The following is a 24,624-nucleotide window of genomic DNA, read 5'->3' on the forward strand; positions in this document are numbered from 1 at the left end:
TCCATCTAAATAGGTGCTGCTCATGCATGGTTGTTGACATCTTTTGGTGGGTTTAGTGACATCTCTGAAGAGTCAAAGGGACTGTGTCTGTGATACAATATCCACAGTCAACGACCATCTTCAGGAGTTCTGGGAACTGGGGTGATGAAAACCTTTTTTTGATTTGTGTAGTATAAAACAGTCATCGTCAAACTGCAGCCCAAATCAAATATTCATGCAGCCCTTGGTTCTCAACCGTACTTTATAACAATATGCGTCTAGCAGCTTAAATCCAATAACACCAGCTAGTGTTAAGACCTACATGAGAGTGTAGTTTTGCTGCTCAGTAACAGAAAAAGATAACAACAGGGACAGTAACAGTTTAAGATATGCTCAATTGTAATTGATGTTCATGAATTCAGCCTTGAGCTATGTAAAATAGGCTGCCTAACCTCAGGGGCAGAAGGGTAAATAGTGCTGCAGAGGGGTAAGTAGCGCTACCACTGTGTAGTTAGGGGACATTATTGGGGGATTGTTTTATTGTGTGTCTTCCAGTGCTGACAACCCACAGCCAAATGTGCCTCATACTGACTATCTTTAAGTATGGATTTCAAACAGAAGTAGCACTGATTTGTGAATGCATTTTATAGAGATGGTTATCTTCAAATGTGATACATATCTGCAGCAAAGAATATCCAGTTAAATAATGCATTACAATCAACAGAAGAAAAATGACATTGAAAATATTTAGTAAAAATTTCTGATAGTTTTTCATACTGCATTATGCATTTAAATGTAAGTATAATTACTATTATTCATCAGTCACTCACATAGATAATACAACAACAATTCATCAGGCAATTACAATGTCACAAATTTGGTGTCACTGAGGACGGCAGCAATCTTAAACAGATGACGACAGGAAGTGTTCAGAATTGTCCCCAGTTTTAATTATTAGTATTTGGTGGATGATGGCCAAGTTATTGCACCATTACTATAGGGGTTCACAACATACTTATTTAAATAGGTTAGCAATTAATATGATTATGACATTGCAGTGCCTGTGTTGCATGTCCAAAGGAACACTGCATCATATTTCTGAACAATACAAGCACTGCAATATCATATTTATCCATTGACATCAGGTAAGTGAATTTCAATTAAAATCTCTCTCTTGTACAGGAATATATATAATGAATGTATGAGTGCAGGTGGTAGACACATGGTGGACAACATAAGAAAGTTTTAGTCTGGCCATGAGTCATGCTCAGATAGCCTAAGGATAAGGTGTGATTGCTCATGATAAATGGGAAATCCAGGTTCAAGCCCCAGTCCGGCATAAATTTTCATATCGTCCATTACACAGCTGATGGTTGCCTGTATTTACAACTGTGAATGCATTTCATGTAATAATAAGATTGATATATATGTGGCCTGAGGTGCCTCCCCTGACTCTTGAACACAAAACTTTGATGACCACTGGTATAAAACATGAAGAACTGTTCCACTTACTGAAATGAGTTTTCATCATATGTACTTAAGATCTGTTAAGTGCTGAAACATATTTTTTCACTTTCTGGTCACAATAAAATTAAAAAAATTCAGACATTTCATCCGGATTGTCTTTCCCTTAATTTAAACTTTTTATTGTCTATTTGAATTATGCCTTGCTGTCACCTTCTTTCTCAATATGTGAAGGATAAAAACATATTCCATATTATATATATCTTTTATACTTGAGTGTATGAAGTTCACATGCACATGCACTTAAATCCACATTTTAATACAGGAAAAAAACTGAAAACATACAGACCACAGGAATCAATAATAAATATCTTACATGTTTCTGTCGTGTTTCAGCCATATCATAGGCCAAACTAGTTGTGTAATCCTTATACACATCAACAGGTAGTTCATTGAACCGAGTAATAAATGCATGCTTAATCCAGTCAACGAACACTTCTGCCAAAAGCACCATCATACAGTCTGGTAAAAGCACCCAAAATCTTTCTGTGGGATGAAATAAACAGTAATCAAAAATTAATAAACAGACAAAATGTGAAAAAAATCAAAATTGGGAAGTAATCTTCCACAAACTATATGCAATACAAAGGATGCCAAGAAATTTTGGCAATCTGGGCTACAAGTGGATAAGTCAAAACTTTTAGCTAATGAGTTTTTAATCACATGATTAATAAATAATATAGTTTTTTATGTCTAGCCAGACTGATAATTCCACTTTAACATGTTGGATGTTCCGGCAGTGATCACATCTAGAACCATCATCATAGCATTGGATGACGACAATTAGCCCAATCATAAAAATTCTGAGCATCAATAAAGAATCATCAAACCGTCTGGGCACCTTAAAACATATCTGCTTCTGAGTCTGTCTGGAATTGTTCACACATGCACTGTCAAACAGGCCTCAATTTTTTTTATGATACTCTGTTCTGAACCACACAAGACTGTAAAAATATTAAGAACATGAATAGGCAAAAAACCAACCAATAAGACATTTCTTGGTGGATGAAGAAGTGACGGAAAAGATGTGAATGGGCATCCTTGGCAGCACGGGAAGGAGTGGAACGTTGCCCAACACACAATCAGAAATATATGTGTGTGTTTGTCTGTGTGTGTGTGTGTGGGGGGGGGGGGGGGGGGGGTGTTTACAAGCTTCGCAGCGGCAGGTGCAGCCAGGAGGGTATGCCACAATGCACCTCATACTGCCATTGCCAGCAACACTTCTACTATAGATTTGGAGACTACAGGTGGAATTACAGGTTAATTCAGTGCAACATCTAGATTTCCTGGGTGCTGATCTCTAACATAAAGATGGTTCCCATTCTCTTTGCCATATAGAGGAAAGGATGGCCCCCATCTTATGAAATGAACTATAAATTCATTGATTTGTTGCAGCACTATCCAGTTAGTGACATTAACTCTGTAGTGACATTTGTTGTTCTTGTGTTCTTCACTCCAGAGACTGGTCTGACGCTCCTCCCCGTGCTTCTCCCCAATTCAGTTCAGTAGTTACATGATATACCCACCTAATCGTCAGCATTCTTCTGTAACACCACATTTCAAAAGCGTCTATTCACTTGTTGTCTAAACTATTTATCGTGCTTGTTTCAGATCCATACAAATACTTTCAGAAAAGACTTCCTGATACATAAATCTATACTCAATATCAACAAATTTCTCTTCTTCGGAAAGGCTGTCCTTGCATCACCAGTCTACATTTTACATCCTCTCTACTTCGACCATCATCAGTTATTTTGCTCCCCAAATAGAAAAACTCATCTGCTATTTTAAATGTCTCATTTCCTAATCCAATTCCCTCAGCATCACCTGATTTAATTCGACTACATTCCATTACCCTCATTTTGCTTTTGTTGATGTTCATCTTATATCCTCCTTTCAAGACACTGTCCATTCCAATCAACTGTTCTTGCAAGTCCTTTGTTGTCTCCGACAGAATTACAATGTCATGGGGCAAACCTCAAGATTTTTATTTCATCTACCTGTATTTTAATTACAATGCCCAATTTTTCTTTGGTTTCCTTTACTGCTTGTTCAGTGTACAGATTGAATAACATTGGGGATAGGCTACAAGCCTGCCAGACTCCATTCTCAACCACTGCTTCCATTTCATGCCCTTGACTGGGGCAGGTTACAGAGGATTTAGGTTCACTATGTAGAGGCTTTACTAAGGAAGATACTGTGGTTATTGTGGGTGGGCTGGGCAACAGTATTGACAGAGATCCGGGGTACAGCATAGACACCTGGCAAAGATTGCATCAACATCAAGTCATACCAGTGTTCGGTTTGTGTCGGTTCTGGAGCGCCACGACCGACCTCATTTGAGCTCTTCTGTCAGGAGAGTTAATTTGGAGTTGGAACGGCTACTTGGATCTGGTGCAGGGTCACACATTGGTGTGGTTCCTGTTGATTCACTCTGTAGGTGGGACTATACTAGACATGGCCTACACCTCAAGAAGAAAGGGAAGGGTAAACTGGCTGGGCTGATAGCAGGAAATTTAAAGGGGGAGGAACTACATCTCATGGTGGAAACTCTCTTTTAGTGTAAGATCAGTGTCCAGTGGGAAACTCAGCCAGGCAAGTACTAAAGATGTTAAAAAAGTTCAAGATACAAAAAGTGAAAAATAATGTCAGCATATTTCATCAAAATATTGGGGGATTGAAAAATAAAATTGATGAGCTTCTGCTTTGTTTAGAAGATATAGAAACTGAGAATGTAATAGATGTACTATGCCTGTCTGAGCATCACGTTGTCACTGATATGCAAAAGGTTAGCATCAATGGGTACAAATTAGCTGCACATGGAAGTAGAGATAATATGATGAGAGGAGGAGTTGCCATATATGTCAAAAGCTTCCACAGTGTAAAAAATTTAGAAACTAAAAATTTTTGTGTAGAGCAACATATGGAAGCATGTGCCACTGAACTTGAACTAAACAATGGCACTTTCATAATTGTAACAGTGTATAGGTCCCCCTCAGGGAATTTCCAGCTATTTCTAGAAAACTTGGATGCTTTGTTGTGCTATCTGTCAGACAGGGGGAAGCAAATTATCATTTGTGGGGATTTCAATGTTGACTCCCTGAAAGAGTGTAATTGGAAGAATGGCCTTGTAGTATTACTCAGTTCTTTCAATTTGAGTTCCGTCATTGATTTTCCTACTTGGATAACAAAGAACAGCAGTACATTGATAGATAACTTTTTTATAGACCAAGATAAGTTTAAGGACATAAATGCTTATCCTGTTGAGAATGGTCTTTCTGATCATGGTGCACAGCTAGTTACAGTACATGACATAGCTCCATGCAGTATATCAAATCAGACTTTCAAAGCAGTGCGTTCAATTAACAATATAAATATTGCAAACTTTAGGGAAAGCCTACAGCAGCTAGACTGGGATGAAGTGTATAAGGAACCCGATGCAAACTTGAAATATAACTTATTTCACGATACATTTTTAAGGGTATTTGAAAATTGTTTTCCCAAGAAAATAGTTAAACATAATTCCAAAAAAACATATAAAAAACCTTGGCTAACTAAAGGAATAAGAATATCTTGCAACCGTAAAAGAGAACTGTATCTAACAGCAAGAGGGAGTACTGACCCCAAAATTGCTCAATATTATAAAAACTATTGTGTGGTACTAAGAAAATTTATTAAAAAGTCCAGAAGTATGTGTACCATGTCTGAGATCAGTAACTTTGATAATAAAATTAAAGCAATTTGGAATATTATTGAAAGGGAAACAGGGCAACCAAGAGCACAGGAAGACTTTAGTGCCATAAAACTGAATGACACGTGCACTAACAAACAATCAGAAACTGAAAATATTTTCAATAATCATTTTTTAAATGTTGTGGAGAAAATAGGATCTAGATCTTCACTAGAAGAGGCATGACTACTAATAGAAGAGGCCATACCTGTGCAATTTGAAACAACTGTAATTCCACCAATCTCTCCCTCTGAAATCAGTAAAATAATAAACTCATTGAAAAGTAAAAGCTCTTACGGAATTGATGGCATTTCCAGCAAGGTACTTAAAGCTTGTTCCCCACAGACAAGTAGGATTCTCAGCCACGTATGTAATAGCTCTTTGGAGCAGGGTGTTTTCCCCGATAGACTGAAATATGCCATTGTAAAACCACTGCATAAAAAGGGATGTCAACAACTACCGCCCAACCTCTCTTCTGACAGCTCTATCAAAAATGTTTGAGAAAGTAGTAGCCTCCCATATTTGTAAAAATAAAGTACTAACAAAATGTCAGTTTGGTTTTCAGAAAGGCTTTTCAACAGAAAATGCTATATACGCTTTCACCGATCAAATATTAAATGCTCTGAATAACCGGACATCACCCATTGGTGTTTTTTGTGATCTCTCAAAGGCCTTTGATTGTATAAATCATGGAATTCTTTTAGATAAGCTAAATCATTATGGTTTGAAGGGGGCAGTGCACAAATGGTTTAATTCATACTTAACTGGAAGAATGCAGAAAGTTGAAATAAGTGGTTCATGTAATGTTAAAACAACAGCTGATTCCTCAAACTAGGGGGCTATCAAGTATGGGGTCCCACAGGGTTCGGTCTTAGGTACTTTACTGTTCTTGATATACATTAATGACTTACCATTCCACATTGATGAAGATGCAAAGTTAGTTCTTTTTGCTGATGATACAAGTATAGTAATAACGTCCAAAAACCAAGAACTAAGTGATGTAATTGTAAATGATGTTTTTCACACAATTATTAAGTGGTCCTCAGCAAACGGACTCTCTTTAAATTTTGATAAAACACAGTATATACAGTTCCATCCCCCCCATGAACCATGAACCTTGCCACTGGTGGGGAGGCTTGCGTGCCTCAGCGATACACATAGCCGTACTGTAGGTGCAACCACAACGGAGGGGTATCTGTTGAGAGGCCAGACAAATGCATGGTTCCTGAAGAGGGGCAGCAGCCTTTTCAGTAGTTGCAGGGGCAACAGTCTGGATGATTGATTGATCTGGCCTTGTAACACTAACCAAAACGGCCTTGCTGTGCTGGTACTGCGAACGGTTGAAAGCAAGGGGAAACTACAGCCGTAATTTTTCGCGAGGGCATGCAGCTTTACTGTATGGATAAATGATGATGGCATCCTCTTGGGTAAAATATTCCGGAGGTAAAATAGTCCTCCATTCGGATCTCCGGGGAGGGGGGGGGGGGGGGGGGGGGGGGGGGGAACTACTCAAGAGGACGTCGTTATCAGGAGAAAGAAAACTGCCATTCTACGGATCGGAGTGTGGAATGTCAGGTCCCTTAATCGGGCAGGTAGGTTAGAAAATTTAAAAAGGGAAATGGATAGGTTAAAGTTAGATATAGTAGGAATTAGTGAAGTTCGGTGGCAGGAGGAACAAGACTTTTGGTCAGGCGAATACAGGCTTATAAATACAAAATCAAAAAGGGGTAATGCAGGAGTAGGTTTAATAATGAATAAAAAAATAGGAATGCGGGTAAGCTACTACAAACAGCATAGTGAACGCATTATTGTGGCCAAGATAAATACGAAGCCCACGCCTACTACAGTAGTACAAGTTTATATGCCAACTAGCTCTGCAGATGACGAAGAAATGTATGATGAAATAAAAGAAATTATTCAGATAGTGAATGGAGACGAAAATTTAATAGTCATGGGTGACTGGAATCCGGTAGTAGGAAAAGGGAGAGAAGGAAACGTAGTAGGTGAATATGGATTGGGGGTAAGAAATAAAAGAGGAAGCCGCCTGGTAGAATTTTGTGCAGAGCATAACTTAATCATAGCTAACACTTGGTTCAAGAATCATGAAAGAAGGCTGTATACATGGAAGAACCATGGAGATACTAAAAGATATCAGATAGATTATATAATGGTAAGACAGAGATTTAGGAACCAGGTTTTAAATTGTAAGACATTTCGAGGGGCAGATGTGGACTCTGACTACAATCTATTGGTTATGAACTGTAGATTAAAACTGAAGAAACTGCAAAAAGGTGGGAATTTAAGGAGATGGGACCTGGAAAAACTGACTAAACCAGAGGTTGTACAGAGTTTCAGGGAGAGCGTAAGGGAACAAATGGCAAGCATGGGGGAAGGAAATACAGTAGAAGGAGAATGGACAGCTTTGAGGGATGAAGTAGTGAAGGCAGCAGAGGATCACGTAGGTAAAAAGACGAGGGCTAGTAGAAATCCTTGGGTACAGAAGAAATATTGAATTTAATTGATGGAAGTAGAAAATATAAAAATGCAGTAAATGAAGCAGGCAAAAAGGAATACAAACGTCTCAAAAATGAGATCGACAGGAAGTGCAAAATGGCTAAGCAGGGATGGCTAGAGGACAAATGTAAGGATGTAGAGGCTTATCTCAGTAGGGGTAAGATAGATACTGCCTACAGGAAAACTAAAGGGACTTGCATTAATATCAAGGGCTTTGATGGAAACCCAGTTCTAAGCAAAGAAGGGAAAGCAGAAAGTTGGAAGGAGTATACAGAGGGTCTATACAAGGGCGATGTACTTGAGGACAATATTATGGAAACGGAAGAGGATGTAGATGAAGATGATATGGGAGATACAATACTGCGCGAAGAGTTCGACAGAGCACTGAAAGACCTGAGTCAAAACAAGGCCGTGGGAGTAGACAACATTCCATTAGAACTACTAACGGCCTTGGGAGAGCCAGTCCTGACAAAACTCTACCATCTGGTGAGCAAGATGTAGGAGACAGGCGAAATACCGCCAGACTTCAAGAAGAATACAATAATCCCAACTCCAAAGAAAGCAGGTGTTGAGAGATGTGAAAATTACCGAACTATCAGTTTAATAAGTCACGGCTGCAAAATACTAACACGAATTCTTTACAGACGAATGGAAAAACTAGTAGAAGCCGACCTTGGGGAAGATCAGTTTGGATTCCGTAGAAATACTGGAACACGTGAGGCAATACTGACCCTACGGCTTATCTTAGAAGCTAGATTAAGGAAAGACAAACCTACGTTTCTAGCATTTGTAGACTTAGAGAAAACTTTTGACAATGTTGACTGGAATACTCTCTTTCAAATTCTAAAGGTGGCAGGGGTAAAGTACAGGGAGCGAAAGGCTATTTACAACTTGTACAGAAACCAGATGGCAGTTATAAGAGTTGAGGGGCATGAAAGGGAAGCAGTGGTTGGGGAGGGAGTGAGGCAGGGTTGTAGCCTCTCCCCGATGTTATTCAATCTGTATATTGAGCAAGCAGTGAAGGAAACAAAAGAAAAATTCGGTGTAGGTATTAAAATCCATGGTGAAGAAATAAAAACTTTGAGGTTCGCCGATGACATTGTAATTCTGTCAGAGACAGCAAAGGACTTGGAAGAGCAGTTGAACGGAATGGATGGTGTCTTGAAGGGAGGATATAAGAAAGCAAAACAAGTATCATGGAATGTAGTCGAATTAAGTCGGGTGATGTTGAGGGTATTAGATTAGGAAATGAGACACTTAAAGTAGTAAAGGAGTTTTGCTATTTGTGGAGCAAAATAACTGATGATGGTCGAAGTAGAGAGGATATAAAATGTAGACTAGCAATGGGAAGGAAAGTGTTTCTGAAGAAGAGAAATTTGTTAACATCGAGTATTGATTTAAGTGTTAGGAAGTCGTTTCTGAAAGTATTTGTATGGAGTGTAGCCATGTATTGAAGTGAAACATGGACGATTAATAGTTTGGACAAGAAGAGAATAGAAGCTTTCGAAATGTAGTGCTACAGAAGAATGCTGAAGATTAGATGGGTAGATCACACAACTAATGAGGAGGTATTGAATAGGATTGGGGAGAAGAGAAGTTTGTGGCACAACTTGACTAGAAGAAGGGATCGGTTGGTAGGACATGTTCTGAGGCATCAAGGGATCACCAATTTAGTATTGGAGGGCAGCGTGGAGGGTAAAAATCATAGAGGGAGACCAAGAGTTGAATACCCCAAGCAGATTCAGAAGGATGTGGGTTGCAGTAGGTACTGGGAGATGAAGAAGCTTGCACAGGATAGAGTAGCATGGAGAGCTGCATCAAACCAGTCTCATGACTGAAGACGACCACAACAACAACATACAGTTCCATACAGTAAATGGCACAACTCCAGTAATAAATATAGACTTTGAACAGAAGTCTGTAGCTACGGTAGAATTTTCAAAATTTTTAGGTGTGTCCATGGATGAGAGGCTAAACTGGAAGCAACACATTGATGGTCTGCTGAAATGTCTGAGTTCAGCTACGTATGGTATTAGGGTTATTGCAAATTTTGGTGATAAGAATCTCAGTAAATTAGCTTACTATGCCTACTTTCATTCACTGCTTTCGTATGGCATCATATTCTGGGGTAATTCATTGTTGAGTAGAAAAGTATTCATTGCTCAAAAACGTGTAATCAGAATAATTGCTGGAGCCCACCCATGGTCATCCTGCAGACATCTATTTAAGGATCTAGGGATCCTCACAGTATATATATTCACTTATGAAATTTGTTGTTAATAATCCAACCCAGTTCAAAAGTAATAGCAGTGTGCATAGCTATAACACCAGGAGAAAGGATGATCTTCACTATGCAGGGTTAAATCTGACTTTGGCACAGAAAGGGATAAACTATGCTGCCACAATAGTCTTTGTTCACCTACCAAACAGCATCAAAAGCCTGACATAGCCAACTAACATTTAAAAATAAATTAAAAGAATTTCTAGATGACAACTCCTCCTACTCATTGGCTGGATTTTTAGATATAAATTAAGGGAAAAAAAACACAACTTAAACATTAGTGTCATGCAATATTTTGTAATATCTTGTACAGACATCTTTTATTAACCTGACACATTCCATGTCGTATTCATGATCTATGGAACAAGTATTAATCTAATCTAATCTAATCTTTAACTGCCATCGGATCTCTGTACAAATGGTACATAGCCTTTTGCTCCCTGTATTTTAACCATGCCACCTCCAGAATTTGAAACAAAGTATTCCAGTCAACACTGTCAAAAACTTTCTCTAAGTCTATAAATGCTATTAACATAGGTTTCCCTTTCCTTAATCTATCTTCTAAGATAAGTTGTAGGGTCAGTATTGCCTTGCTTGTTCCTACATTTCTACAGAATCCAAACTGATCTTCCCCAAGGTTGGTTTCTATCAGCTTTTCGACTTCTCTGTAAAGAATTTGTGATAGTTCTTTGCAACCGTGACTTATTAAACTGATAGTTTGGTAATTTTCACACTGTCAGCACCTGCTTTCTTTGTAATTGGAATTATTACATTATTCTTGAAGTATGAGGGCATTTCGCCTGTCTCATACATCTTGCCCACCACATGGAAGAGTTTGGACATGGCTGGCTCTCCCTAGGCTTTCACTAGTTCTAATGGAATGTTGTCTACTTCAGTGCCCTGTCAAATTCTTCACGCAGTATCATGTCGCCAAATTCATCTTCTCATCTACATCCTCTTCTATTTCCATAATATTGCCCTCAAATAAATCGCCCTTGTATAGACCCTCTATATACTCTTTCCAACTTCCTGCTTTCCCTTCTTTGCTTAGAACTGGGTTTCCATCTGAGCTCTTGATATTGATACAAGTGGTTCCCCTTTCTCCAAAGGTCTCTTTGATATTCCTGTAGGCAGTGTCTATCTTACCCCTAGTGATATACACCTCTACACCCTCTGACAACCATGCCTCCATCCTTGCTATGCTCCCTGTTTTCCTCTCCCTGTTGCTTCATAACCTGGGTTGTGAGTAACTGATTCTACTTTCCCTTCTTCCCTTTCTTTCCCCTCTCCTCCCTGATGAAGGAACATTTTTTCCGAAAGCTAGGAACGTAAATTTTTGGTTCTATTTTTTGTGTATCTATCGGCTGTACTGAGCTGAGGTAAGTACTGGCCAGCCTCTATCTCTTTGTTAGTATTTGTTTCACATCTTTATATGAGATTTTCCATTAAACAATTAAAATACAGTTACACATACCCTTTCAGCCATGGACTTCATCAGAAAAAGAAAGAAAACACACACCATTCATTCACACAAGCCAGCAAACCTCATACCTGTCTTCTGCAATTTAATGTGTCATCTTTACGGTAAGTAAATCTATCTTTTCCTACATTGCTGATATTCCAATCTAGAATTTCCATTGTTTGAACTTTACAACTACATACAAGTTTTCCATGCCACTATACTTTCACCATACTTTCACTTGATTAGTTATGTCACTGTTGCAGCTTGGTGCTGGAGCCATGTAAGAGAATGTCTATTGGTAGTAGTCATTGTAGTCAATCATTAATACTAATAGTAACTTTTATCAGAAAAGGAGAATCACCAACATAAGGGATGGCCAATTGCTGAGAGCAGATATTTTTGGAAATTTGTGGTAAGGTTCTATGGTGCCAAACTGCTGAGGTAATCGGTGCTTCTTAATGTGCATATTTCTGTCAGTCACCGAAATCATTTACTCTCAACAAACATATATTGAATCATTATGCTAAATCTAATGAAGTCCAATGGCTACAATTACAGCTACCTACTGAAAAGTAGAATGCGGTTTTGTGAGTTTTGTGACAACTCATGCCTGATGCTGTACCAAACACTGGTGAACACTACACAAGGTTTGCTAATTAGATGACGGTGGTCACATTTCATGTACAGACTGTGAAGAGTGGTACTGTGTGTGACATGATGAATTTGAAAAGACTTGTCCTATTAAGAATTGGTTCCAATTAAAGGCAATGCCATTTTGCAGTCAGAAGAAGGGGCATAAGTAGGATAAAAAGTAAGTAATGGTCAAAACAATAAGTTGAGGCAATTGATGAATATGATAATAAGTACAAAGAAGATATGAAGTCAAAGTAAGATGACTTGCTAAAAATGAATTAGGCAATGCATTCAGAAAATTCCTTACTTACAGTGGAATTTTAAAAAAAATAAAGAATTGTAAGGTATGGAACTGTGGAACAAAAATAAACAAATGTAATATATATTGAAACTGTTGCTAGAATAGGAAACAAGTGCTCAGGTGAAAATGAGAAAGAGAATAATTGTAACAGTGGAAATGAGCCAAAAAGGATAGAATGAGACAATGTTCTCCACCTAATGATCCCATTTACATGGAGGCACAAATAGTGAAATCGTATTAGGGACACTACAGAATTTATCTTGTCCACAATGGAAAGAGATGACTCAGGCAGAGGAAAGAAGACTTGTGAAACAGAAAGAAGTGACACAGAACAGTCAAATTAGGAAGAATAGGCATGGAGCAAAGAAAAGATTCACTACCATTTATTTAGGAGATAAGCTGTTGGTCAAAATTCAAGGAGGTGCTGAAACCGCAATTTTTCGAAGTGAACATGGGATCATCTGAATTAGTGAACATCCCCACATTAATGCTTTATATTTGATTTGTCCTAAATACAGAAAAAGTTTGGAATGATAAATGCTGAAGATTTTAACTGAATCACGAAAGGAAGAAATAAAGGAAGGGAGTAGGGGAGTTTATAACTTAAGAGAACCCACATGTGGCATACACAGCTCCCCAGTGTGTTTGCAGTCTTACTTAATTTTCATCTTTCAAACTGCTTTCCCTTAACCTTCACACTCTTCTCTAAATCTGTTAGTAGTCTTGAACTGCTTTCCCTTAACCTTCACACTCTTCTCTAAATCTGTTAGTAGTTGGTTGGTTGGTTGGTTTGGGGGATGAAAGGGACCAGACTGCTACGGTCATCGGTCCCTTTTTCCAAATACAAAGAACACCCACAGAGAATAAAAACGAGGAACAGAATAGATCACAGACAATACAGAACAAGAGAAACTGAGACAAAGACAAGACAAAACGAACTAAAACCACACAGAGTGTGACAGTGGTTGGCCGACCATAGAAATAAAAAAGGAAAAGCCAACCACTTAGAAACACATTAAAAAATCAGTTTAAAATCATAGGCCAAAGGCCAGAATCAACACAAAACAATAAAATAAAACAGAAACACTCAGAGTAAATTATAAAATCCCCCTGCCCGAATAAAACGTAAAACTAAGTCAGCCATAGTGGAGTCGTCTGTTAGAAGGGCAGGGAGCGTATCAGGCAGCGCAAATGTCTGCCTGACCACAGCTAAAAGGGGGCAGGCCATCAAAATGTGGGCCACTGTCAAAGCTGCCCCACATCAACATAGAGGAGGGTCCTCCCAGCGCAGTAAATAACTGTGTGTCAGCCGGGAGTGGCCAATGCGGAGCCGGCAAAGAACTACTGAGTCCCTGCAAGTGGCTCGCACGGATGACCGCCACACAACCGTCGTCTCCTTGACATCACGGAGTTTATTGCGCGTTGTCAGTTCGCGCCATTCATCGTCCCATAGCGCCAAGATTTTGCGGCGGAAGACTGCCCACAAATCAGTCTCTGGGAGGCCAACGTCCAGAGATGGCTTACTGGTGGCCTCTTTCGCCAGGCGGTCAACATGTTCGTTACCCGGGATACCGACATGACCGGGGGTCCACACAAAGACCACAGAGTGGCCGCAACGGGCAAGATTATGCAGAGACTCTTGGATAGCCATCACCAGACGAGAACGAGGGAAACACTGGTCGAGAGCTCGTAAACCGCTCAGAGAATCGCTACAGATAACGAAGGACTCACCTGAGCAGGAGCGGATATACTCTAGGGCACGAGAGATGGCGACCAGCTCAGCAGTGTAAACGCTGCAGCCATCCTGAAAGGAACGTTGTTCGGAACGGTCCCCTAGAGTGAGAGCATACCCGACACGACCAGCAACCATCGAACCGTCAGTGTAAACAATGCCAGAGCCCTGATAGGTGGCCAGGATGGAATAAAAGCGGCGGCGGAAGGCCTCTGGAGGGACTGAGTCCTTCGGGCCCTGTGCCAAGTCGAGCCGAAGGCAAGGGCGACGAACACACCATGGGGGTGTATGCAAAGTAGCCCGGAAAGGAGGTGGAACAGTGAAAACCTGAAGCCCAGAGAGAAGCTCTTTGACGCGGACCGCTATTGTACAACCAGACCGGGGCCGACGTTCTGGCAGACGGACGACCGATCGCGGGAACAGGAGACGATAGTTTGGATGCCTGGGCGAGCTTAGAACATGGGCAGCATAAGCAGCCAGCAAACGTTGGCGCCGGAACCGCAGTGGAGGTACACCTGCCTCCACTAGTACGCTGTCCACAGGGCTGGTGCGGAAAGCACCAGTGGCAAGACGTATCCTGCTGTGGAGAATTGGGTCCAGCACCCGTAACGCAGATGGGGATGCTGAGCCATAAGCCAGGCTCCCATAATCCAGACGGGACTGGATTAATGCCTGGTAGAGCCACAACAGGGTAGAGCGGTCGGCGCCCCAGCGGGTGTGGCTCAAGCATCTCAGAGCGTTTAGATGCCGCCAACACGTCTGTTTAAGCTGCCGGATATGAGGCAGCCAAGTCAACCGGGCATCGAAAACCACCCCCAAAAACCTGTGGGTCTCCACCACAGCAAGGAGTTCGTCGGCAAGATAAAGCCGCGGCTCAGGATGGACTGTTCGGTGCCGGCAGAAATGCATAACGCGGGTCTTGGCTGCCGAAGACTGAAACCCATGCGCTACAGCCCAAGACTGCGCCTTACGGATAGCACCCTGTAGCTGACGTTCAACAGCTGCAATGCCAGTAGAGCTGTAGTAAAGGCAGAAGTCGTCAGCATACAGGGAAGCGGAGACAGAATTTCCCACGGCCGCAGCAAGCCCGTTAATGGCTATTAAAAACAGACAGACACTTAAAACAGAACCCTGTGGCACACCGTTCTCCTGGACGTGGGAGGAACTATACGAGGCCGCGACTTGCACGCGGAAGGTACGACACGACAGAAAATTGCGGATAAAAATCGGCGGAGGACCCCGAAGACCCCATCCATGAAGCGTAGAAAGCATGTGATGACGCCATGTCGTATCATACGCCTTCCGCATGTCGAAAAAGACAGCGACCAGGTGCTGACAGCGGGCAAAGGCAGTATGGATGGCCGACTCCAGGCTCACCAGATTGTCGGTGGCGGAGCGGCCTTTACGGAACCCACCCTGAGACGAAGCCAGAAGGCCCCGAGACTCCAGTACCCAATGCAAGCGCCGGCTCACCATCCGTTCAAGCAACTTGCAAAGAACGTTGGTGAGGCTAATGGGACGGTAGCTGTCCACCTCCAGAGGGGTCTTTCCAGGTTTCAAAACGGGGATGACAACGCCTTCCCGCCATTGCAACGGAAACTCCCCCTCGACCCAAAGACGATTGTAAAGATCGAGAAGGCGCTGCTGGCAGTCCACTGAAAGGTGTTTCAGCATCTGACAGTGGATGCCATCTGGCCCAGGAGCGGTATCAGGGCAAGCAGCTCACTCACTGAATGGAGCATTGTAAGATTCTGGGTGGTTGGTGCGAAACGAAAGGCTCCGACGTTCCATCCACTCTTTAAGGGAGCGGAAGGCCTGGGGGTAATTCGCAGAAGCGGAACTCATAGCAAAATGCTCTGCTAAGCGATTGGCAATGATGTCGGAGTCAGTACAAACTGCTCCATTCATTCAGTGAGAGCTGGCAGGGGTCCGATAGCCGTAGACGTGTCGAATCTTGGCCCAGACCTGCGAAGGAGTGACATGGAGGCCAATGGTGGACACATACCGCTCCCAGCACTCCTTCTTGCCTTGGCGGATAAGGAGGCGGGCCCGCGCACGCAGCCGTTTGAAGGCGATAAGGTGGTCTATGGAGGGATGTCGCTTGTGACGCTGGAGCGCCCGCCGGCGATCTTTAATCGCTTCAGCGATCTCAGGCGACCACCAAGGCACAGCCTTCCGCCGAGGGAACCCAGAAGAACGGGGAATGGCAGATTCGGTGGCAGTAACGATGCCGGTGGTGACCGATTGAACCACCGCATCAATGTCATCAGTAGAGAGAGGCTCAAAAGCGGCAGTGGAGGAGAACAAGTCCCAATCAGTCTCATTCATAGCCCATCTGCTAGGGCGCCCAGAAGAGTGACGCTGTGGTAGTGACAAAAAGAGCGGAAAGTGGTCACTACCACACAGGTCGTCATGCACACTCCATTGGACAGACGGTAAGAAGCTATGGCTACAGATGGAAAGGTCAATGGCGGAATAGGTGCCATGCGCCACACTGAAGTGTGTGAAGGCACCATCATTTAACAGCGAGAGATCGAGCTGCGACAATAAATGCTCAACGATGGCGCCTCGACCTGTTGCCACTGACCCACCCCACAGAGGGTTATGGGCGTTGAAGTCGCCCAATAGCAAGAAAGGTGGCGGCAATTGGGCTACCAGTGCAGCCAGGACATGCTGCGAGACCTCACCATCCGGTGGAAGGTAAAGACTGCAAATGGTAACAGCCTGTGGCATCCACACCCGAACAGCGACAGCCTCTAAAGGTGTTTGGAGAGGGACAGACTCGCTGTGCAGAGTGTGAAGGACATATATGCAGACGCCACCAGACACCCTTTCATACGCCGCCCGGTTCTTATAATAACCCCAATAGCCACGGAGGGCGGGGGTTCACATTGCCGGAAACCAAGTTTCCTGCAGAGCAATGCAAAGGAAAGGATGAAGGCTGATAAGCTGGCGGAGCTCAGCTAGATGGTGGAAGAAACCGCTGCAGTTCCACTGGAGGATGGTATTGTCCATGGCGGAGAAAGGCGTGACGGGACTGGGAAGGCAGATTACGCCGCTGGGTCACCTGCTGCCTCCGATTGAGCACCCGTGCTAGTGCTATCCATGGCGTCTGAGGGACTGGCGAGATCGAGGTGCTCAGCGGACGCCAGGATCTCCACCTCGTCCTCAGACGCAGAGCTGGAAGGTGGCGGTGGGGTGGCTGCCATCGTGAATTCCTTGGGCTTAGAGCTCTTCTTCTTGGATTTCTCACGCTGCTCCTTGAGTTTAACTGGCTGGGAGGGCTTCACCGATTCAGTCTCCGGGACTGAGGAGGATTGTGAAGCCCTTCGACCAGCTGATTGCGGGCACTTACGCCACTGTCGGTCGTCAGCCTTCCCACTGGTGGAAACCTGGGAAGGGAGGGACCCAAGGGACCCCTTGCGAGCATGAGAAGCCAAAGAAGTTGGACACTTCTCCGGCTTAGAAGCAGGGACGGACGTCCCTGATGGGGGGGATGGTGTTGCCCCTGAGGTAGGTGGCGCAGTAGCAACCCGGTGGGTAGAGCCCCCCACTGGCAAGGGGGCAGGAGGAGTTGTACCACTCAGCGATCCGGCCGGAAGTCGCGAAACTGATGGGGCGAGCACAGGTGTTGTAGCAGCGGCGTAGGATGATGTCATTCTCACGGGATGTAATCGGTCGTATTTCCTTTTGGCCTCAGTATAAGTCAGTCAGTCCAGGGTCTTATATTCCATGATTTTGCGTTCTTTCTGGAAGATTCTGCAGTCTGGCGAGCAAGGTGAATGGTGCTCCCCGCAGTTGACACAGATGGGAGGCGGGGCACATGGAGTATCGGGATGAGACGGGCGTCCGCAATCTCGACATGTGAGGCTGGAAGTGCAGCGGGAAGACATATGGCTGAACTTCCAGCACTTGAAGCACCGCATCGGGGGAGGAATATAGGGCCTGACGTCACATCGGTAGACCATCACCTTGACCTTTTCCGGTAATGTATCACCCTCGAAGGCCAAGATGAAGGCACCGGTAGCTATCTGATTTTCCTTCGGGCCCCGATGAACGCGCCGGACGAAATGTACACCCCTGCGCTCTAAGTTGGCGCGCAGCTCGTCATCAGACTGCAAAAGAAGGTCCTTATGGTAAATAACTCCCTGGACCATATTTAAACTCTTATGCGATGTGATCGTAACAGCAACATCCCCCAACTTGTCACAAGCAAGCAACCGTCGTGACTGGGCAGAGGATGCCGTTTGGATCAGGACCGATCCAGAGCGCATTTTTGACAAGCCCTCCACCTCCCCAAACTTGTCCTCTAAATGCTCGACGAAGAACTGAGGCTTTGTGGAGAGAAAAGACTCCCCATCAGCTCTCGTACAAACTAAGAATCGGGGCGAATAACTATTACCTCCATCCTGAGACTTACGCTCCTCCCACGGCGTGGCCAGAGAGGGGATTGTACTTTTCAGCATTAAATTGAGCCCGAGAACGCTTAGAGACTGCTGGCGGCTGGCCGCCAGCGAGAGATGATGTACCACGCTTCATTGCGGGTCATCCGCCCTGATGCCACCTACTCCGACCAAGGCAAGGGCCCTCCCCACGGGCGCCACCCAGCCGCAGCAATAGCCACCTGGCAGGATGTCCATTGCCGGGAGTCCTGATGCCCCAGGGAGACGGGCATCTACTCCTTGGCATACGTGGGGAGTTAACGGCGCAGGCATCAGTAGAGCGATCCCTGTGTTGTCAGGGGGCTACAACCAAGAGGGTACATGGCGGCCCCACCACAACGGACTGGCTACCGTGCTGGATCTTAGGTGCAAAACTGTCCAAGGTCGTCGTCGCAGTTAAAAGAAACACTGCAGAGTGCAGCGTGGGAATCGCACCCAGCGACGTATCCTCGCCCAAGAGATGGAAAACGAGCGGGACACCATTGCAACGACGAAAAAGCCGGCTAAAGGTCTCAATGCACGACAGATACAGTGCACCATGTAAGGCGCCCTTCCCCAATTGGCTCGCTCTTCGGAATAATTTAGAAAGATGGAGGTCAAACCCGAGAGGGGACCATCACATAAGGCCGAAACATTTGAGACTCCTTTTAGTTGCCTCTTACGACAGGCAGGAATACCGCGGGCCTATTCTAACCCCCGAACCCGCAGGGGGGGGTCTGTTAGTAGTCTTGAACAGTATTCGAGAGAAGGACGGGAGAAAGGTTAAGGTTTAAAACCCTGTTGACATTGAGGTCACTAGAGATAGAGCACTTGATGGAATGTGTCAAGGATGGGGAAGGAAATCGGCTGTATCCTTTCTAAGGAATCGGCCCGCATTTGCATGGAGCAATTTAGGGAAATCATTGGAAACATAAATCTGGATGGCCGGATGCATATTTGAAATGTTGTTCTTCCAAATGTGAGTCCAGATTCAAGAAAAGAAAGGTAAGAGGAAAGGGAACTCAGAACTTAGAAAGATAAATTGCCTGTGAAAGAGATTCTCAATTAGAAGGGTTATAGTAACATTAATGATTTCAACCAAAGGTAAAGGTATGTAAAGGAAGGTAGAATAACATGAAGGAAAGCTATGGGAAGGATTCCAAAATGACAGCAGATAAAATCTGAACCTCTCATAAGAAATGAAAAGCATAAAATACTGCAGGTTAAACTAGAAGCCAAGAATGAAGAGAAGTGTGCTGAGATAACAAGACGATGTGATTCAAAAGGATTTCAGTGAGAAAGACCGGGAATAGAGAAAGAGAATGAAAGAGATTCTATTGAAGGAGTAACAGAATATAAAATAAAAACTGCAATTAAAAAAAAGTTAGAAAGATGAACTGAGTAGGAATTTATGAAGGAAATCTGACCTGCAAGGAGTAAACGGAGAAAGAATATGGTATTCCAGATGATATACATCTTATAAATGGGAGACACCTTTCTGAATGTTAGTGAAGCACACAAACTGAAGGAGGTAACATAAAGAAAACAGGTGTGAAAATGACCAGACTAACAATTTACCAAGTCGAAGTTGCAAAACACTAACACGAATTCTCTACAGACAAATGGAAAAACTGGTAAAAGCCAACCTTGGGGAAGAAATGTAGGAACATGTGAGGCTAAACTGACCCTCGACTTATCTTAGAAGAAAGGTTAAGGAAAGACAAACATACATTTATAGCATTTGTAGACTTAGACAAAGCTTTTGACAATGTTAACTGGAATACTCTCTTTCAAATTCTGATGGTGGAAGGGGTCAAATACAGGGAGCAAAATGCTATTTACAATTTGCACAGAAGCCAGATGGCAGTTATAAGAGTCGAGGGGCACGAATGAGAAGCAGTGGTTGAGAAGGAAGTGAGACAATGTTATCCAATCTGTATATTGAGCAGGCAGTAAAGAGAACAAAAGAAAAATTTGGAATAAGAATTAAAATCAAGGGAGAAGAAATAAAAACTTTGAGGAGTGCCGAGGACATTGTAATTCTGTCAGAGACAGCAAAGGACTTGGTAGAGCAGTTGAACGGAATGGACAGTGTCTTGAAATGAGGATATAAGATGAATATCAACAAAATCAAAACGAGGATAATGGAATGTAGTCAAATTAAATCAGGTGATGCTGAGGGAATTGGATTAGGAAATTAGACAATAGCAGATGAGTTTTGCTATTTGGGAAGCAAAATAACTGATGGTTGAAGTAGAGAGGATATAAAACACAGACTGGCTATGGCAAGGAAAGCGTTTCTGAAGAAGAGAAATTTGTTAACATCGAGTATAGATTTAAGTGTCAGGAAGTCTTTTCTGAAAGTGTTTCTATGGAGTGTATCCACATGCAGAAGTGAAACATGGATGATAAATAGTTCAGACAAGAAGAGAATAGAAGCTTTCGAAATGTGGTGCTACAGAAGAATGCTGAAGATTAGATGGGTAGATCATATAACTAATGAGGAGGTATTGAATAGGATTGGGGAGAAAAGAAGTTTGTGGCACAACTTGGTTAGAAGAAGGGATCGGTTGGTAGGACATGTTTTGAGGCATCAAGGGATCACCAATTTAGTGTTGGAGGGAAGCATGGAGGGTAAAAATCGTAGAGGGAGACCACGAGATGAATACACTAAGCAGATCCAGAAGGATATAGGTTGCAGTAGTTACTTAGAGATGAAGAGGCTTGCACAGGATAGAGTAGCATAGAGAGCTGCATCAAACGAGTCTTTGGACTGAAGACGACGACCACCACCACCACCACCACCACCACCACCAACAACAACAACAACAACAACAACCACCTAAGGAATAGCAAAGAAAGAAAAATGTGTTAAACGAGCATTTAGAGCAATGAAAACACATTTCTGAGAAAGAATAGTTGTGTGTGTGAATGGTTCAAAAAGTACGATCTGAAATCATACCAATAATGAAATAAAATGCAGGCCACACAGAAAGCAGCCACCGCTGCAGTTAACGGAAGCACTGGGTGTATAGTTGACAAAAAATGACGATGTTATCCAAGGAACATGAATCAGCTCCAGTCGGAAATCACTTAGTCTACAGCAAGAGATACTGAATGCTTTACGAGTCTTCTGTAGCTTATCCATAAGAGGCACTGAATAATTATTCTAAAAAATTAGAAACTCAATCTTCCAGTAGTTGTGGTACTCAAACCAATGAACGGTGAGATCATAACTACCATGCTTACTTAATAATGTATTTCAGACCACATACCAAAAATGGATGTGTGTTATTTCACTTCCACTACAGTCTTTTGGAATAAGAATTAAAATCAAGGGAGAAGAAATAAAAACTTTGAGGAGTGCCGAAGACATTGTAATTCTGTCAGAGACAGCAAAGGACTTGGTAGAGCAGTTGAACGGAATGGACAGTGTCTTGAAATGAGGATATAAGATGAATATCAACAAAATCAAAACGAGGATAATGGAATGTAGTCAAATTAAATCAGGTGATGCTGAGGGAATTGGATTAGGAAATTAGACAATAGCAGATGAGTTTTGCTATTTGGGAAGCAAAATAACTGATGGTTGAAGTAGAGAGGATATAAAACACAGACTGGCTATGGCAAGGAAAGCGTTTCTGAAGAAGAGAAATTTGTTAACATCGAGTATAGATTTAAGTGTCAGGAAGTCTTTTCTGAAAGTGTTTCTATGGAGTGTATCCACATGCAGAAGTGAAACATGGATGATAAATAGTTCAGACAAGAAGAGAATAGAAGCTTTCGAAATGTGGTGCTACAGAAGAATGCTGAAGATTAGATGGGTAGATCATATAACTAATGAGGAGGTATTGAATAGGATTGGGGAGAAAAGAAGTTTGTGGCACAACTTGGTTAGAAGAAGGGATCGGTTGGTAGGACATGTTTTGAGGCATCAAGGGATCACCAATTTAGTGTTGGAGGGAAGCATGGAGGGTAAAAATCGTAGAGGGAGACCACGAGATGAATACACTAAGCAGATCCAGAAGGATATAGGTTGCAGTAGTTACTTAGAGATGAAGAGGCTTGCACAGGATAGAGTAGCATAGAGAGCTGCATCAAACGAGTCTTTGGACTGAAGACGACGACCACCACCACCACCACCACCACCACCACCACCAACAACAACAACAACAACCACCTAAGGAATAGCAAAGAAAGAAAAATGTGTTAAACGAGCATTTAGAGCAATGAAAACACATTTCTGAGAAAGAATAGTTGTGTGTGTGAATGGTTCAAAAAGTACGATCTGAAATCATACCAATAATGAAATAAAATGCAGGCCACACAGAAAGCAGCCACCGCTGCAGTTAACGGAAGCACTGGGTGTATAGTTGACAAAAAATGACGATGTTATCCAAGGAACATGAATCAGCTCCAGTCGGAAATCACTTAGTCTACAGCAAGAGATACTGAATGCTTTACGAGTCTTCTGTAGCTTATCCATAAGAGGCACTGAATAATTATTCTAAAAAATTAGAAACTCAATCTTCCAGTAGTTGTGGTACTCAAACCAATGAACGGTGAGATCATAACTACCATGCTTACTTAATAATGTATTTCAGACCACATACCAAAAATGGATGTGTGTTATTTCACTTCCACTACAGTCTTTTAATACCACGGATCCAATTCATATTTTTATTTCACATATAGACTGAGGTTCATTTCTTAAAACTAAGAATCAAGATTAGTACAAATGATCAGCAATCAGGTGACATTAAAGCCTATAATTAAATGGAAGGATACAGGGGTTGGGCAAAAATAGGGGAATACTACAAGAAATGCATGTTCGAACATAAATGCAGTTGCTGGTCAAATCTGCCCATATGGTTCCAGAATAGGGGCAAAAAACCTTTTCAGTAGTTGCATGGGCAACAGCCTGGATGATTGGCTGATGTGGCCTAATAACATCAGCTAACACAACCTTGTTGTGCAGGTGTTATGAACAGCTGAAAGCAAGGGGAAGCTACAGATATCCATTTTTCTCAAGGGCACGCAGCTCTATGGTATGGTTAAATGATGATGACATCCTCTCTGGTAAAATATTAAGGAGCTAAAATAGTCCCTCATTTGGATTTCAGGGCAGGTACAACTCATGGGAATGTCGCCTTCAAGAAAAACAAAATTGGACCTCTATGGGTTGGAGTGTCGAATGTTACATCCACATCTACATAGGTACTCTGCAAGCCACTGTACAACACTTGGCGGAGGGTACCCTGTACCACTACTTGTCATTTTCCCTCCTGTTCCACTTGCAAATAGAGCAAGGGAAAACCGACTGTCTGTACACCTCCGTATGATCCGTAACTTCTCGTATCTGATCCTTCCAGTGTCTCCCATTTGAGTTCCTGAAGCATATCCGTAACACTTACGTGTTGTTTGAACCTACATCAAGCAGCCCACCTCTGAATTGCTCCAATGCCTTCCTTCAATCTGATCTGGTACAGATCCCAAACACTCAAGAAGTACTCAAGATCATGTTGCACGAGCATCCTATATGTGGTCTGGCTTACTGGTAAACCACTCTTTCCTAAAACTCTCCCAATAAACTGAAGTTGACCATCTGCCTTCCCTACCACAGTTTTCACATGCTCGTTCTGTCTCATATTGCTTTGCAGTATTACACCCAGATATTTAAATGACTTAACTGTGTCAAGCAGGACACTATTAATACTGTATCTGAACATTACAGGTTTTTCTTGCTACTCAACCACATTAACTTATATTTTTCCACATTTAGGGCTAGCCGCCATTTGCACACCAATTAGAAATATTGTCTAAGTCATCTTGTATCTTTCTACAATCACTCAACTTTGACACCTTACCATATACTATGGCATCATCAGCAAGCAACTGCAGATTGCTGTCCACCCTCTCCGACAAATCACTTATGTATAAAGAGAAAAACAGCAGTCCTATCACACTTCTCCTGGGCACTTCTGATGATATCCTTGTCTCTTAAGAGCACTCGTCACTGAGGACAACATACTGGGTCCTATTATTTA

The 24,624-nt window shown here is 42.7% G+C and overlaps 1 protein-coding gene across 1 annotated transcript in view; it reads right to left on the minus strand.

Moving 5' to 3' along the window:
• Window positions 1-24,624, minus strand: part of LOC126088898 (protein TAPT1 homolog) — a 141,114-nt gene that overhangs the window by 15,068 nt on the left and 101,422 nt on the right. Inside the window, exon 8 of the mRNA XM_049906869.1 lies at window positions 1,820-1,989. Within this exon, the coding sequence (XP_049762826.1) occupies window positions 1,820-1,989 (170 nt within the window). The remainder of the gene's footprint in view (window positions 1-1,819; window positions 1,990-24,624) is intronic.

The sequence above is a fragment of the Schistocerca cancellata genome, chromosome 1 (assembly GCF_023864275.1).
Source record: "Schistocerca cancellata isolate TAMUIC-IGC-003103 chromosome 1, iqSchCanc2.1, whole genome shotgun sequence".
Taxonomy (NCBI): Eukaryota; Metazoa; Arthropoda; class Insecta; order Orthoptera; family Acrididae; genus Schistocerca; species Schistocerca cancellata.